Genomic DNA, 14,343 nt, shown 5'->3' with positions numbered 1-14,343 from the left:
GATGGAACCGCTGTGGCAGAGCCCAGCTGTGTCCCAGCAGTGCCCATGGCCTGTCCCTGCCTGTGACACGCAGCAGGACTCGCACCACCCGGACAGAGCTGTTGGCCTTACACCATCACAGCGGCTCCAAAGGAGAGAGTGGAAGTAATAAGAGAGGAGCTCTGAAAAGACCAAGCTCTGCTGCTCCCTGGCTGTGCTGCTCTGCTGGGACTCTTCCCCCCCACGCCTGCAAAACTGGCCCTGCCCTCCAGCTTCAGGGATGGACTCAACCAAAGGATCTCAAACTGAGACCTTGCTGATGGGTCCTTTCTTTCATGTGAATACACACAGAGCAGACTCCTTATTGACACAGTCCCTGTCAACAGTCACATTCAGCCTGTAAACAGGGAATAAGATGCATAACAAAATCTTTTGGGCACAACATTAACATAGGAGAAGAAAAAAAAGCCCCCAAACCACCACCACCAAAACAACCTGAGAAGGCAGGCTGGGCCTCTAATGATTACATTTTAGCCTATGGAGCTGAAAACAGGCAGGTTTGTGCTTCTGGAAAGCATCCAGTCATCATTTTCCTCAGGGCATCCTTGAGCTCCTGGTTCCTCGGGCTGTAGATGAGGGACTTCAGGGCTGGAGGCACCACCGAGTACAGAACTGGCAGTGCCAGGTCCAGGGATGGGGAGGACATGGAGGGGGGCTTCAAGCAGGCAACAAAGCCAGTGCTGAGGAACAGGGAGACCATGGCCAGGTGAGGGAGGCACGTGCAAAAGGCTTTGTGCCATCCCTGCTCAGAGGGGATCCTCAGCACAGCCCTGAAGATCTGCACACAGGAGAAAACAAGGAACACAAATGAACCAAAAGTTAAACAGATGCAAAACACAACAAGCCCGAGTTCCCTGAGGTGGCAGTGTGAGCAGGAGAGCTTGAGGATCTGTGGGATTTCACCCAAGAAGTGGCCCAGGGCACTGCCCTGGCACAGGGGCAAGGAAAAGGTAGTGGCCGTGTGCAGCAGAGCATTGAGAAAGCCACTGGCCCAGGCAGCTGCTGCCATGTGAGCACAAGCTCTGCTGCCCAGGAGGGTCCCGTCTTGCAGGGGTTTGCAGAGGGACACGTAGCGGTCGTAGCACTCGACGGCGGCGAGGAGGGAAAACTCCGCTGAAATGAAAAAGAGAGAGAGAGAGAAAGAGAGAAGAAAGAGAAAGAGAAAGAGAAAGAGAAAGAGAAAGAGAAAGAGAAAGAGAAAGAGAAAGAGAAAGAGAAAGAGAAAGAGAAAGAGAAAGAGAAAGAGAAAGAGAAAGAGAAAGAGAAAGAGAAAGAGAAAGAGAAAGAGAAAGAGAAAGAGAAAGAGAAAGAGAAAGAGAAAGAGAAAGAGAAAAAGAGGCTGTGCAGCACCTCCTGCGTAGGAGGTGGTTCTGGTGTCCCAAAATGGAATTGTGCATGGCTTTGGGGACAGTGGTGCAGATGGAGCCCAGGTCGGTGAGGGCAAGGGTCAGCAGGAAGAAGAACATGGGCGTGTGCAGGTGGTGGCCGCAGGCTACGGCGCTGATGATGAGGCCGCTGCCCAGGAGGGCAGCCAGGGAGATGCCCAGGAAGAGACAGAAGTGCAGGAGCTGCAGCTGCTGCGTGTCTGCGAATGCCAGCAGCAGAAAGGGGCTGATGGAGCTGCTGTTGGACATTGGCTGTGTGTGGACATGGGGAGGTGTTCATGGAGAAAAGGCAGTGACAGCTTAAGGGAAACGGCTCTCAGCCAAATCCAAGACATGTCCCACAAATCCTTCTCCTGTCACACACTGACACCTTATGGGGATTCAGAGTGTCGCCACGGAGAACGGCTTTGGCTGGCGTGGGGCCTTGCGAGAGACGAGAGACGGGGCGGGCCGGGGCCCGCGTCTGGCAGGAGGCGAGACAAAGGGCAAGAGGCGAGACAAAGAGTAGGATAGTTAACGGGAGATTGGGCGAGGAGATGCTAATCTGTAGCCCTTGGAGATGTAAAACATATAACCTTAGAAGCTGAAGTTTGTAGCTGCTGAACTGTTGGTTTGGAACAGTATATAAAGAGTTGACTCGTGCGATCAAATTTGGCTTTGCATGCGGCCGGCGAAGTCCGTGTTCCATCACCGACAACACCCTTCTGTTTTTCTAGCAGATCTTCCTTCAGCTCCAGCCGCAGCCCTGCTTGCTGCTGGCTGCGTGCGACATGAGTTTCAGGGCAATTGCTCCGGGGCTTTTTACAATTCAGCCTTGCTGTGCAGAAGTGGGAGGGGGACAGGGACCTGTCCTGGTGTTACACTTTGAAACCCCAGCTAACACAAGGGCACTCCCAGGGCCCAAGAACAGGAACGGCAAAAGCTGTTAAAGTGTTCTAGAGGTTTTTATAGCTCCTCTTCATCTCCCCGGCTGACTGGTTTTGGATGTCAGAAACACTCAGCATTGCTGCTGCCCTCGGGGAGAATAGAGCGAGTTCTGTGAGGCAAGGTGGTGAGTGGAGAGTGAGGGGAGGTGGTCTGTCACTCTGTCCTGTTCCAAGATCCTCTGGGCTTTCACCCTTGTCAGACAGAGGATAATCACCCTCCCATATTTCCCTTAGAAACCATCCCAACACTGCTGAGAGCAGATGGATCCACCACAGCCCATCAAATGTCCATCCCCTTCTCGAGGTCTCAGCCCCACATTGGTAGCCAAATACACACATGGCTCATTTCACCAACCCAACAGCACTTTCGCCATCATAAAACTTTTGTGTCTCACTGTGGGGCTTTCAGGTAACACAAAGATGCTACACGACCTGTTTGCATCCTGGAGGGAAGCTCAGAGCTTAGGGGGAATCCTCAAGAAGAAAGCCAAGTGTCCTAATGATGGCATTGGATGTAGGGAGATTGAGCTCCTTCCCTGGCTGCATTGCCCACAGCCGGGCACTGGGGACAGCGTCACCCTGAGCCAGCTGAGCCAGCTGTGCCCCCTCCCAGAGCCCCCCAGTGCCAGGCAGATGCTCCCGGCCCTGTGCTCTGCAGAGGGAACTGGGCCCGGGACTGCAGAGCTGCCCCACAGCTCTGCTGCAGCTCTGCCTGCACAGGAGGGGCTTCACACCTTGGACCCCCGGCCCTGAGGGCAGAGGCTTGGCGGAGGGAGAGAGGAGGGGAGGGGGCTTGTTCGGAGGGGGCTTGTTCAGAGGGAGGGGCTGCACTCGAGGGCATCCTGTGGAGGTCTCTAAGCTCTCCGTGCCACAACATTTCTGCCTTTTGTTTTCTCTCATTGCCCGATCTTCTCTCTGCTTGCTGAAGATCTTCCTCCTGGAGGTGTTTCCCTGTGCCTGATCTCTTCCTGCCAGCACTCACAGACCCCATATCTCTGGGCACTCTCCTTGGCCCTACAGAAACCTGCCTGTTTGCAGGGCACTGGCTGGGGACAGGTTCTGCTTGCAGGTGGGAGAAAGGACAGGTCAGACTAAGCCTGGCGGGTCCAGCAAAGGTGATGCCGGTGCTGTGCGTGGGCAGAGGAGTGGCTTGAAAGCACTTTAGGAAACTCCTGCAGAGCACTCAAGTTACACTTCCGATGCCTCAGGGACTCTTAAAAATGAAGAATTCCTTTATCACTTCCCCCCCTCCCATTCCCCAAGAGTAGGAAAGGGAAAACAGTCTCAGGAAATTTCATCCTTATAGAAAGGATTGTCTCGGAAATATTACTGGACTGAGCTGAAGCCCTGAGCATGTCCTCATGTTCTACACCAGGGATACTCAGAGAATGTACTTCCTGAATCCACAGTCAGTGGTATGTTCCAGCTTGAGGAGATCATTTCAGGAACTGCAGCTGCATTGTCCTGCAGCCAGAGGCTTCCTGTGTCAAGGGCTGGGAATGATTCTCCCCCGGTCACTTCTCAGCATCTTCCCAGCCCTAACTGATGGAACCCCTCTGTGCCTCTGTGCTGTGCCCGGGCTGGCTGCAGGCAGTGCCCCAGCCGCCGCAAAGGCAGATCCTGTCCCTCCCTCATTGCTCGGGACTCTTCCCGGGGCACTGGGATGTGGGCATGTGCAATGCCAAGGGCAGGACCATGGGGTGGCCCCTGCCATGCTGCTGAGCAGGAAAAAAGAGGCAATGAGGCCCCAGGGCTGCAAGGGTCACTTATCTCCCAACTGGCCTCAGGGGCAGGGACAGCAGCCCTGGCCAAAGTGCTGCAGAAGTTGCCTCTGTCAGGGCCTTTCAGCTTCTGCACATCCCTCTGCCCTCTCCGGCCCAGGCTGTCCTACAGTGTCCGTGCCCTGTGTCTCTGTCCCTGCAGGCTGTCGTCATCCCCCCGGCTGCCCCACCTCACCGGCCCCTTCCTTTGCTGATGGCTCTGCGTCCTGCCTGGCTCTGCCTTGGCACACAAAGCCTTGGGCTGCTCCAGACTTCTTCTGGGGGACACGTGGCACCACAGCACTGCCCTGGGAGAGAAATTCCTTTCTCCTTCTGTCCAGTCTGGACCTCCCCAGCTGCCCTTTGCATTAATTCTTTCTTTTGCCGGCTCTTCTCTACTATGTCAAAAGGATCCACCATCTCTGAAACCACCCTTCAAGCCCTCCCAGGACTCTCCTCCACTGTCCTCAGACTCCACTCCACTGAGCACAGAGCCCCTTTGTCCCTATGTAGTGATCATGTGCTTGAGGCCACGGGCACCTGGACAAGAAGGTCGGTTCTTTTCTACAGGAAGGAAACCACAGAAGCCCAGTCTTTTGAAGGCAGATGAGAGGCAGCCACCAGAGGCCAAGGCAAGCCAGACCTGTCTGTCCTTGCAGCTTCTGTCTGAAAGCAACCCTTGGACATATGGGGAGTTTTGGAGGTGGAGTTCCATTTCAGCTGTGGGTGCCTGGACCGGAATGACAGCTCTTCTCCCCAGGAAGGAAAGGGCAGAGCCCCAGTGTTTCAAAGGCTGATTAGCAGTGGCTCAAGGAGGCCAAGGCCAGCCAGACCTGTTTGTCTGGGCAGCTTTTGTCTTGGAGCGATCCTTGGATAGAGGGAATTTGGGAGGCCAAATCCCAGTTTTGTCCATGGACGTCTGGCCAAGAAGGACAGTTCTTTCCCATTGGCAGAAAAGTGAGGAGCCCCAGTGTTTCAAAGGCAGATGAGAGCTGGCCCTCAGGAATCCAAGGGAAGCTGGACATTCCTGGCAGCTTTTGTCTGGGAGCTATTCCTTGGATAGATGGAATTTCAGAGGTGAATTCCCAGTTTTGGCCATGGATGGCTGGACTTGAAAGATGGTTTTTTCCATGGGAAGAAAAGCACAGCCCCCCCGTGTTTTGAAGGCAGATGAGAGGTGGCCCCTAAGAGGCCCATTGGTTTCATGAGGTCACAGAGTGTCACAGTGGTCTCCATGATTCCATAAGGTCCTGCCGTGTCACAATGGCTCCTTGGTTCTATTGGGCTCCCCAGGATCACAATGGCCCCTTGGTTCCACAAGGCCTGGCTGTGTCACACTGGCCCTTTGCTTCCATGAGACCTTGCAGTGTCACAATGGTTTCCTTGGTTCTATGAGGCCCTGTGGTGTCACAATGGCCCCTTGATTCCATTGGGCCTCTTACTGTTACATAGTTCTTAGTTCCGTGACGCCCTGTAGTGTCACAGTGGTCTCCTTGGCTCCATGGTGCCACGCAGTGTCACAAGGGCCCCTTGGTTCTATGAGGCCTGGCTGTGTCACAATGGCCCCTGGCTCCCATGAGGCCCTGTGATGTCACAATGGTCTCACTGGTTCCACGAGGCCCTGCAGTTCCACAATGGCCCTTCCGTGTCACAAGGCCTTTGAAGTGTCATAATAGTCTCAGCGGGTTCCCCCGCTGGTTCACAATGGCCTCCTTGGTTCCATGATGCCCCGTAGCGTAACAATGGTATGCTTGCTTCCACACAGTCAGAATGGCCCCGTGGCCTCATGGAGCCCCACAGTGTCACTGCGATCCCCTTGATTCCACGAGGCCCTGCCGTGCTACAATGACCCCTTGGTTATACAAGGCCCTGCAGTGTCACAATGGCCCCTTGGTTCTGAAGTGTGCAAGAGCCTAATAATAGGAGAAAGGCTCCAAAAAATGCTTTGTCATTATCACTGCTCAACACCGGAAAGGCTTCAAAAGCGCTTCGTCATTATGGCTGCTTATCCTAATCACTTTTGAACGCCTGGAAACTACGTGCCGTACGGGCCGTGCATAGCCCGCCTTGAGGCCCATAAAAAGGAAGGCAAAACTGGCGCAAAATGTGGAGGCGAAAGCGAAAGGTAGAATCCCTGCCCTTTGCCTTTCCCCACACCACCACCATCGCCAGCCACGAGACACCCTGAGGCCTCCGGGAGCCGACGCCGCCCGCCTGAGGAGAACCCCCCCAGTCCTTCACCCCTGGACTGAAATCCCGAGTGAGTTGTGCAACCCCTACCCCTGCTCCTTCGTCCCAGGCGGACCGAGGTTCAGCTGCAAGCATGGAGCCTGCATCTCGGAGGATGGGCCGCCGCTTTCCAGCCAAACTGCTCCAGAGATGGGAAGAGGCAGATAAAACCCTTCAAACAGCAGCAAAAAAAAAGGCAAAAACTTCTCCACTTCCCCCACCCTGTCTCAGCAGCAACAAAGGTAGCACAGTGTGGTGGTGACTTATCCTATGCTTTTAGAGTAACCTTGGCTTTTTCTAACTTTTCTCTACTTTTCTCCTTCTTTCTCTTTGCCTCTCTTACCATTAGATAAACAGATATCCATTTTTTTGGCACCAACATTTAATCTCGTTTGGTTTTAATCTCATCTTTGGGAATATTTGGAACCTTCAAAGTTCTTTCCTTTTTATACTCAGAGATTTCATTTTCTTTGCCCTTCTGGGTGTAAATCAGATAGTAACAAAGTGTCATAATGGTCTCCACGGTTCCATGAGGCCCCACGATGTCACAATGGACTTTTGGTTCCATGAACTTTCGTACTGTCAGCAACAGTCTCCTTGGGTCCGCAGTGTCACAATGGACCCTTGGCTCCATGAGGTTCAGTAGCGTAACATGGACGCCTTGATTCCATGAGGTTGTGTAGTGTCACAATGATCTCCTTGGTTCTGCGGCCCTGCTGTGTAACAATGGGCCTGTGGTTCCATGAAGTTCTGTACTGCCAACCATGATCTCCTTGCTTGCACAGTCTCCTAACTGACCCTTGGTTCCATGAGGTGCCTGGCCTCCAACAGCCTCTAAGAGACCCTTATGGCCCCTCAAGGCCCCTCACAGCCCCTCATGACCCCTCAATGCCCCTCACAGCTCCCCAGGGCCCCTCATGGCAGCTCACAGTCCCTCACAGTCCCTCACAGTTCATGGCCCCTCATGACCCTTCACAGCCCCTAACAATCTCTCATGGCCCCTCACAGCACCTCATGGCCCCTCACGGCCCCTCACGACTCCTCATGACCCTTCACAGCCCCTAACAAACCCTCATGGCGCCTCACAGCCCTTCACAGCCCCTCAGGGCCTCTCACAGCCCAAGGCGTGGGACTCCTCCCGAAGGAGAAGAGATCGGGCTCTGCTTGTTCTCCTTTTATTTTGGTCACTTCACAGTGATGAGTAAAGGAAGGCTGAAATGGAGCCTTTCCCCAGCATTTCCCTCTGGGATAATTGCGGGGCTGAAGCTCTGTGCTGGTGCTGGCGCTGGCCCAAGTGTGAACATCGCTGCAGCCCCCCACAGCCTTTGCTGTCCCCCGTGTCCATTCCCTGTCCCTGAGACCCGCCCAGCTCTGGCAGCAGCAGGAGCCACCGCGCAGTGGGCCCTGTACCGGCACAGCCGGGGCTCCCGGCCAAGAGCAGCAGCAGCGCCAGCCCCTTCCCACCTGCTTGTGCCTCGGCTTCCCAAGAGGTTTTTCCCGGTGAATTTCTGGAGTAGAGACACAATCAGCCACAAACAGACCTGATTCCTCAGAGCCCAGCTGTGCTGCCCTGATGCAACCTTCCGAGAAAGAAAGGATCGGGTTCCAGCACTGTTCCCAGCACAGTTTCACTCGTCCTCAGGGGACAGCAGGAGGCTTTTCTTGCATTTGCCTTGGGAATGACAGATCATGGCTGCTCTTCCCCCTCTTCTGGTTGCCACTTGAATTTTATCTGAAAAACTGCAATTGCCTCTTTTGATCGGTGCTAGCCACAGTACTTTTCTGATGGGGAATTCAGATGTTTTGTTGCAGGCATCCTGATTAGCAGATCTTGAAATGTTCACAGGTCTATAAGCAAAAAGTCAAGGAGAATGAAAGCCATACAGGCCACATTCACAGAGCTCAAACACAGCCCTGTTGCTGGTGCTCTTGAAATAGAATCAGCTGACAGAGGCCAGCACAGAAATTGCCTCTGGAGTGTGGAATGAAATGAAAAAATCCACTGGGAGAAAGAGGAAGCAGAACTTCTGCACTCGCTTCATTGCTTCTTCCCAGCAGCAGGAGACGTGGATGTCCAGAGGTACGTCCCGCTGCTGCTGACCACAGTGAGAGCACAGCCTGCTGCCCAGTCCCAGCGGGAACCCGAGCCCAGCCCGGGGAGCTCCCGTAGCGTCGGCAGCTCAGCGGACGCGCTGCCAGGGCCGCAGCCCCGGGAACGCGCCCGCCCATTGTGGGGCAGCGGCGCAGGCCCAATGTCCTGCGGCCCAAACTTGCTGCTGCTGCTGCTGCTGCTGCCACGCAAGGCCCATCCTTCTCCCCCTCCTCCTCTCCCAGCACGGCGCAAATTGCACCTCACGGGATGCTTCCCCGGAGGCTGCTCAGGCGCCCCGCTCCTCTTTCCACCTGAGCGTCGCTGCGGAGGAAATCTTTGGCGCGCTTCCGTAAGCCCGGGCCTCTCGCTTCGTGCTGAATCGGGGATGCAAATGGCCTTGTTAAGAAAGTCAAAAGCCAAGGGAACGGATTAGGAATTATTCGAAAAAACTACCCTTCTTCCAGGCAAGGTACACCAAGTCATTTCCCGCATTTCTCCTTTGCACATTCTTTCAGTCGTCTGCTCGGAGAGCTCCAGCTTCTTCTGGTGCTTCCTGTGAACCGATTGTACTCTTGATTTGCACACCAACGCACCAGACGTGCAAGCATCTACGCTGAACTCAGAAACCAACTGCCTCTGTCAGACCATTTTCACAGTCCAGGTCACTTGCAAGATGTCCACTGAGAGCTTGGAAGGATTAGCCCCCAGCTCTCCACTTCTGGCTGCAGGCTCCGGACATTCTTCCTCTCCATTCAGCCAGCCTAACAATCGCTGCTACCCCCTCCTCCTGTTTCCTTAGCCTAGAACAGTAACGACGAAAACCTTACCCACGGCACAACTCGCTAGTCCACCAGGAGGAGAAAGGACAAGTTGTCAAGCTCTCAAAACCTTGGTCCTGCTTTGCTGCAAGAGTCGTGCTGCACGCACAGTGTGGCAAGCCAAGAGAAGCTGCATGTGATGGCACATCTTGGGACAGGAGCTCCAGCTAGGTCTCCAGGAAAGGGTCTTGAAAAGAGCAAACATCACTGTGGACAAGATTCTTGCAAAAGCAAAACAGCTTCCCAGAAGGGACACGCAAAGGGAAAGAAACAACCCAAGATGTTCCCGTATACTATGAATTGCTTCCCTTCTATGCTCCCCTTTTCTGTCTTGCACTAGTTCTACCTCACAGTCATTGCAAACTGATCTTACCTCAAACACCTAGGACTTAGCAAGTTTGAGACACTCTACAATACCAAGAGCTACACACAGTTTGCCTTCTCCCTGTTTGGCTTTGGAAGCAATGCTGGAGACACCAGAAGCCTGCCAAGGGAAGATTTTAGAGCCCAGTGCCTTGCTCGGCTCTGGCTTCTAGAGACAGGGCATGTGCTCCCCTAGGACTGCACCCTCAGCAGTGACAATAGACAGCAGCAGCAACAAAGGTGATTCCCATGACACTGTCGCAGGGCTCAAGACTCCGTGTCTTGGCTTCACATGGCAAAGCTCACTGTCTGTTTGGACAGACTCAGCATCCAAACTAGTCTGCTTTTCTACCTGTGTCAATGAACAGCAGGAGAAGGAAACCAGCCAGCAGTTTCTTTGCAGAGAGGGCCTTTGCTCCAGGCTGAAAGTGCTGGATTGGCAGGGAGGAGGCAAACAGCTGAGAGCTTAGCTGCTCTATTGGACCGGCATCAGAACTCAGCAAAAAGAGTGTTTCCATTCTTTTATTTGAAGCCTCCTATCGGCAGTCTCCGATTTTCACCTGCAACCGGACAAGAAAACAGCAACAGCCCTGGCGACGAGGGCACCGCGCCGGGCACGGCCCCGCCGCTCCCACTGCCCACGCCGAGCGGCCGGGGAGCAGCGCTGCACCCCGCAGGGGCTGCACGTCTCCCTCCTCACGTCCTGCTCTGCCCTCCCACGGGGCTGCCTCTGCCTGGCGCTGGCAGGCTCCTCATTCAGCACTTTGCTCTGCTCCAGGCGAAAAGTGCGGACAGCGCTTTGGTTGCTCTTGCTCTTGTGAGCAAGAGACCGCGGCGCGGGGCGAGCCAGCAGCAGGGGCAAGTTGCAAGACTGCCGCAAGGAAGAGTTACAATCTGGTGAAGAAGAAGCTAAACAAGACGGTGCGTTTGGCGCGGCTGCGGGAGGAAGAGATGCTCCGTGACTCCGCTTCGGCCCCGGAGCGGCCCGTGCTGGCGCGGGGCGCGCGGGGCTCGGCCGCGGGGCGCGCGGGGCAAAAACGGACACCCGGGCAACAGACACACGGACACGCGGACCAACGCTCCCAGCGCTTCAGCGGCAGCGGCGGCAGCAGCAGCAGCGGCAGCAGCGGCAGCAGCAGAAGAGCAACACGAAAGCAGCGGTTCTCCAGACCCTCTGCGTTCCTTCTCCTGTTCCTCCTCTCCTTCTCCCAGTGTCCCGCATCCCCTGTCCCGCTCTCCCTTCACTGCTCCACCCCCTCCGCCCCTTCCGCGGCCTCCCTCTCCCCATGCCAGGCCGGGCCATGCGCCCGGCCCTCCCGCGGCGCCGGGCGGGGCTGCGCCCTCCCCGCCCCCGGGCGTCCCGCCGCGGTCTCGCCTCCGCCCGGCTCTTGGCGTACTGGCTGTGGCGCTGCTGGGCGGGCATCAGTGCCTGCCTCTTGGGCAGCACTGTCAGCCTCTGGCTCCGGCTGGCCCGACTCCGGCCCCGGCCCCGGCCCCGGCCCCGGCCCCGGCCCCGGCTCCTCCCGGGACCCGCCGAGGACACAGACGGCGCGGCCGCTCCCGCCGCGTCCGCCGCGTCTTCCCCGGTCCGAGCTCTTCCGCTCGGCAGCGCGGCCCCCGCCCCCGAGCCGCCGGTGTCCCCTTCGAAAGAGGCAGCATCTGGGGATACCCGGCCCGGGGCGGTTGAGGAGCGCCCGGCGGCCGTTTCTGGAGCCGGGCCGAGCGCTGACAGCCGCGTCTCGCCGGCAGGGAATGCGCAGCAGGGCCTGAGGGAGCGCTACGTGGTGGGTTCGCTGCTGGGGCGCGGCGGCTTCGGCAGCGTCTTCGCGGCGACGCGGCTCTCGGACGGCGCCCCGGTGAGTGGCGGGGCCGGCGGCGGGCGCAGGAGGAGGGGGGCGGAGGAGGGCGCAGGAGAAGGAGGATGGGGCTCGGCAGGGCGGGCGGTGAGCTCAGCCCGCTGCTCCCCTTGGCTTGCAGGTGGCCATCAAACGGGTGCCACGGAACCGCATCCGTCATTGGGGCGAGCTGGTGAGTGAGCGGCGGTGGGGGGATGGCGGTGGTGGGCAGCGGGAGAAGCCGGGGCGTGACGGGCGGGGATAAGCCGAGGCCCGGGAGGGTGGAAGGCGCCAGGACGCCTCGGGGGAGAGGGGGCGTGGGGGCAGCGGAGGGCGCAGAGCATCCCGGGCTGGGCGAGGGCTTCCCGAGCCCTGGCACGGCATCAGCCCCACTGACGGCATCGTGCTCCTCCCGCAGCCCAACGGCACCAGCGCACCACTCGAGGTCGTGCTGCTGGACAAGGTGTCCACCGGCTTCCCTGGTGTGGTGCAGCTCCTCGAGTGGCTCGCGCTCCCCAACAACGTGGTGCTGGTGATGGAGCGGCCGGAGCACTCTCAGGACCTGCGTCATTTCATTCGAGCGCGGGGCTTCCTGTCAGAGGAGGTGGCACGGAAGCTGTTCCGCCAGGTCCTGGAGGCCGTGCGGCACTGCACCAGCTGCGGGGTCCTTCACAGGGACGTGAAACCAGAGAACATCCTGGTTGACCTGGCCACCGGCCAGGCCAAATTGATTGACTTTGGCTGCGGCACCTACCTGCAAGACACAGCCTACACCCGCTTTGCAGGTGAGTCCTCGCCGGGGTAGGCTCCCGGTGCCGGCATCTCGCGGCCCAACCTGGCTGTGGCAGCGGGGATTCTCCCTTTTGATGCCAGTCATGGGACCGAGTTTTCAGCCCAGTTGCTTTTGAGTGCAGGTGGCCGGGGGGCCATCTTCCAGCCCTGCTGGCAGCCTTCGCCAGCCACTCTGCCCAGGACTGGCGCTGGGGCTGGGGCAGCCAGCGTGACAAAAACACAGCCGTGGGTGGGGGTAGCAGAGGGCGGGGGCCAGAAGCTGTGCACCCGCCGGTTTGGTGTGCAGGCAAGAAACGGCTCGGACTGCTCAGCTCGCCTTGTTTGCCTTGGCTTCAGAATGTTTTTTTGGGGCAATGCAGGCAGGGAGGGTGAAGGCATGGTTTTTCCCCCCCCCCGGCACTGAGCGGGTTTTCCCTTTGCGTGGAATGCTCGGGCCTTGCCAGGGCTTCCGCTGCCCTCTTGTGACACCGGTGGCTTCTTTTACAACCCACAGTTTGTCCACAAGTCACAGGCGCTGGCGAGAGGGCAGCGGGTCATGCCGCGTGCCACTGGTGCGGCCCCCGCGTGCCCAGGGATGCTGGGGCGAGGCTCCGGGAGCAGGCAGCATCCCGCGAATGAACTGCCTCTCTATTCCGTAGGAACACCAGCATACAGCCCCCCAGAATGGACCCATTTTGGCTGGTACTACGGCGAGGCAGCTACCGTCTGGTCCCTGGGCATCGTGCTGCACCAGATGGTCTGCGGGCGGCACCCGTTCCCGAAGGGCCGGAACATCAGCTGGGGCCAGCTGTCGCTCCCAGAACGGCTCTCTCAAGGTGGATGCTCATCTCTGCGGCACGGGGGGAATAGCAGTACTGGGAGACAGCAGCGGGCTCATGAGCATCCCGCTCTGGCAGCTGCCGAGGAGGTGGCACATGCCCCGCTCTCCTGCTCTCCTCCAAAACAAAGAATGGATGGGAAAGTTCGGGCACAGCTCGGAGCCCCCATGGCATGGCCTGGGCATGGCAATAGTGGGGCAAAGCGGACAGGAGCCTTCTGCAACTGACCGGCGCTTTCTGGTTTCTCCCCGCAGAGTGCAAGGAACTGATCAGAGGGTGTCTGTCCCTGCACTCCTTGGACAGGCCCTCATTAGAAGACCTGTCGTGTGATCCTTGGCTGCAGGATATTCAGCGTCCATAGAAGAAGGGAGAGAGCCACAGGCACACTTTGATCCAGGGAGCCGGTAAGTTACAGCTCCACAGGTGCCTTGGCCAGAAGAAGCCAAGAAACGCAGGCTTTTTTGCCCTGCCTGTATGGCTGCGCAGGGGTCGTCAGATGGGGACACGCAGCCCTTGTGCTGGCGCTGAGCTGCTCTTCCCAGCACTGGTGGCCGCCGTGCAAGCTGCTTTTGCTTGTCCTGCTTCACTGACAGCCGGGGCCCTGGGCGGGGCACTGACAGCCTGCTCTCAGCCGCAGGGAAGAAGGAGCCCCTGGAGAAGCTGTACTCCTGCTGCTGCTGGAGACGTGGAGGACGATGTCAAGGACGGCAAGCTCTTCCTCGACCTGGCCACCGGCAAGCTGAAGATGATGGGCTTTGATTCTGGCACCTTCTTCAAAGCCAGGCTCCACAGCGAACTTACAGATGAGTCCACACGCAGGGGGATGCTCCCAGATTTGGGCATTGCACGGCCTGGCCAGGAAGCAAAGGTTCCCCCCTTTGCTGGGGCGGATGCAACTAATTCTTCAGCCGGCTGCCAAGCTGCTTTTCGGCAGGGCGGGCGGGATGGGCTGGGGTGCTTAGGAAATGGGAGCCGGCCCCTGGCCCTGCCAACAGCCCCCACCACCCACTGTTCCCCGGGCTGGGGCTGGGGCAGCCAGCCCGACACAAACAAGCCCCCATGGCAGGAGCAGAGGTGGCACTCCAGGAGCTGTGCACGGGCTGCTTTGTTTTGCAGGAAAGGAGGGACTTGGGCTGCTCCACTCCGCTTGTTTTCTTTGGGCTCGCTGTGCCTGTTGGGGGGCAGTGTGGGGGGGAAGGGAGAAAGCGTGGGCTTCCCTCGCCCGTGGGTGGGTTTTTCCCCAGCATGTAGGGAAGGTTGGGCCTTCCTCAGGCCCCCGACAGAGA

The 14,343-nt window shown here is 57.8% G+C and overlaps 1 protein-coding gene and 1 pseudogene across 1 annotated transcript; one reads left to right on the top strand and one right to left on the bottom strand.

Annotated features, from left to right (window-relative positions):
* Window positions 1-514: 514 nt before the first annotated feature.
* Window positions 515-1,673, bottom strand: LOC138110691 (olfactory receptor 14J1-like; annotated as a pseudogene).
* A 9,240-nt stretch (window positions 1,674-10,913) lies between these two features.
* LOC138110690 (serine/threonine-protein kinase pim-1-like) lies at window positions 10,914-12,252 on the top strand. Its single transcript, XM_069015877.1, has 2 exons — window positions 10,914-11,468; window positions 11,866-12,252. Exons 1-2 carry the CDS (start codon window positions 10,914-10,916, stop codon window positions 12,250-12,252), a joined length of 942 nt encoding a protein of 313 aa, XP_068871978.1.
* The last annotated feature ends 2,091 nt before the right edge of the window (window positions 12,253-14,343 follow it).

Source organism: Aphelocoma coerulescens, chromosome 4A, assembly GCF_041296385.1.
Source record: "Aphelocoma coerulescens isolate FSJ_1873_10779 chromosome 4A, UR_Acoe_1.0, whole genome shotgun sequence".
NCBI lineage: Eukaryota > Metazoa > Chordata > Aves > Passeriformes > Corvidae > Aphelocoma > Aphelocoma coerulescens.
Note: the sequence above shows the minus strand (reverse complement) of the source record. Positions and strands in the feature narration are given on the sequence as shown.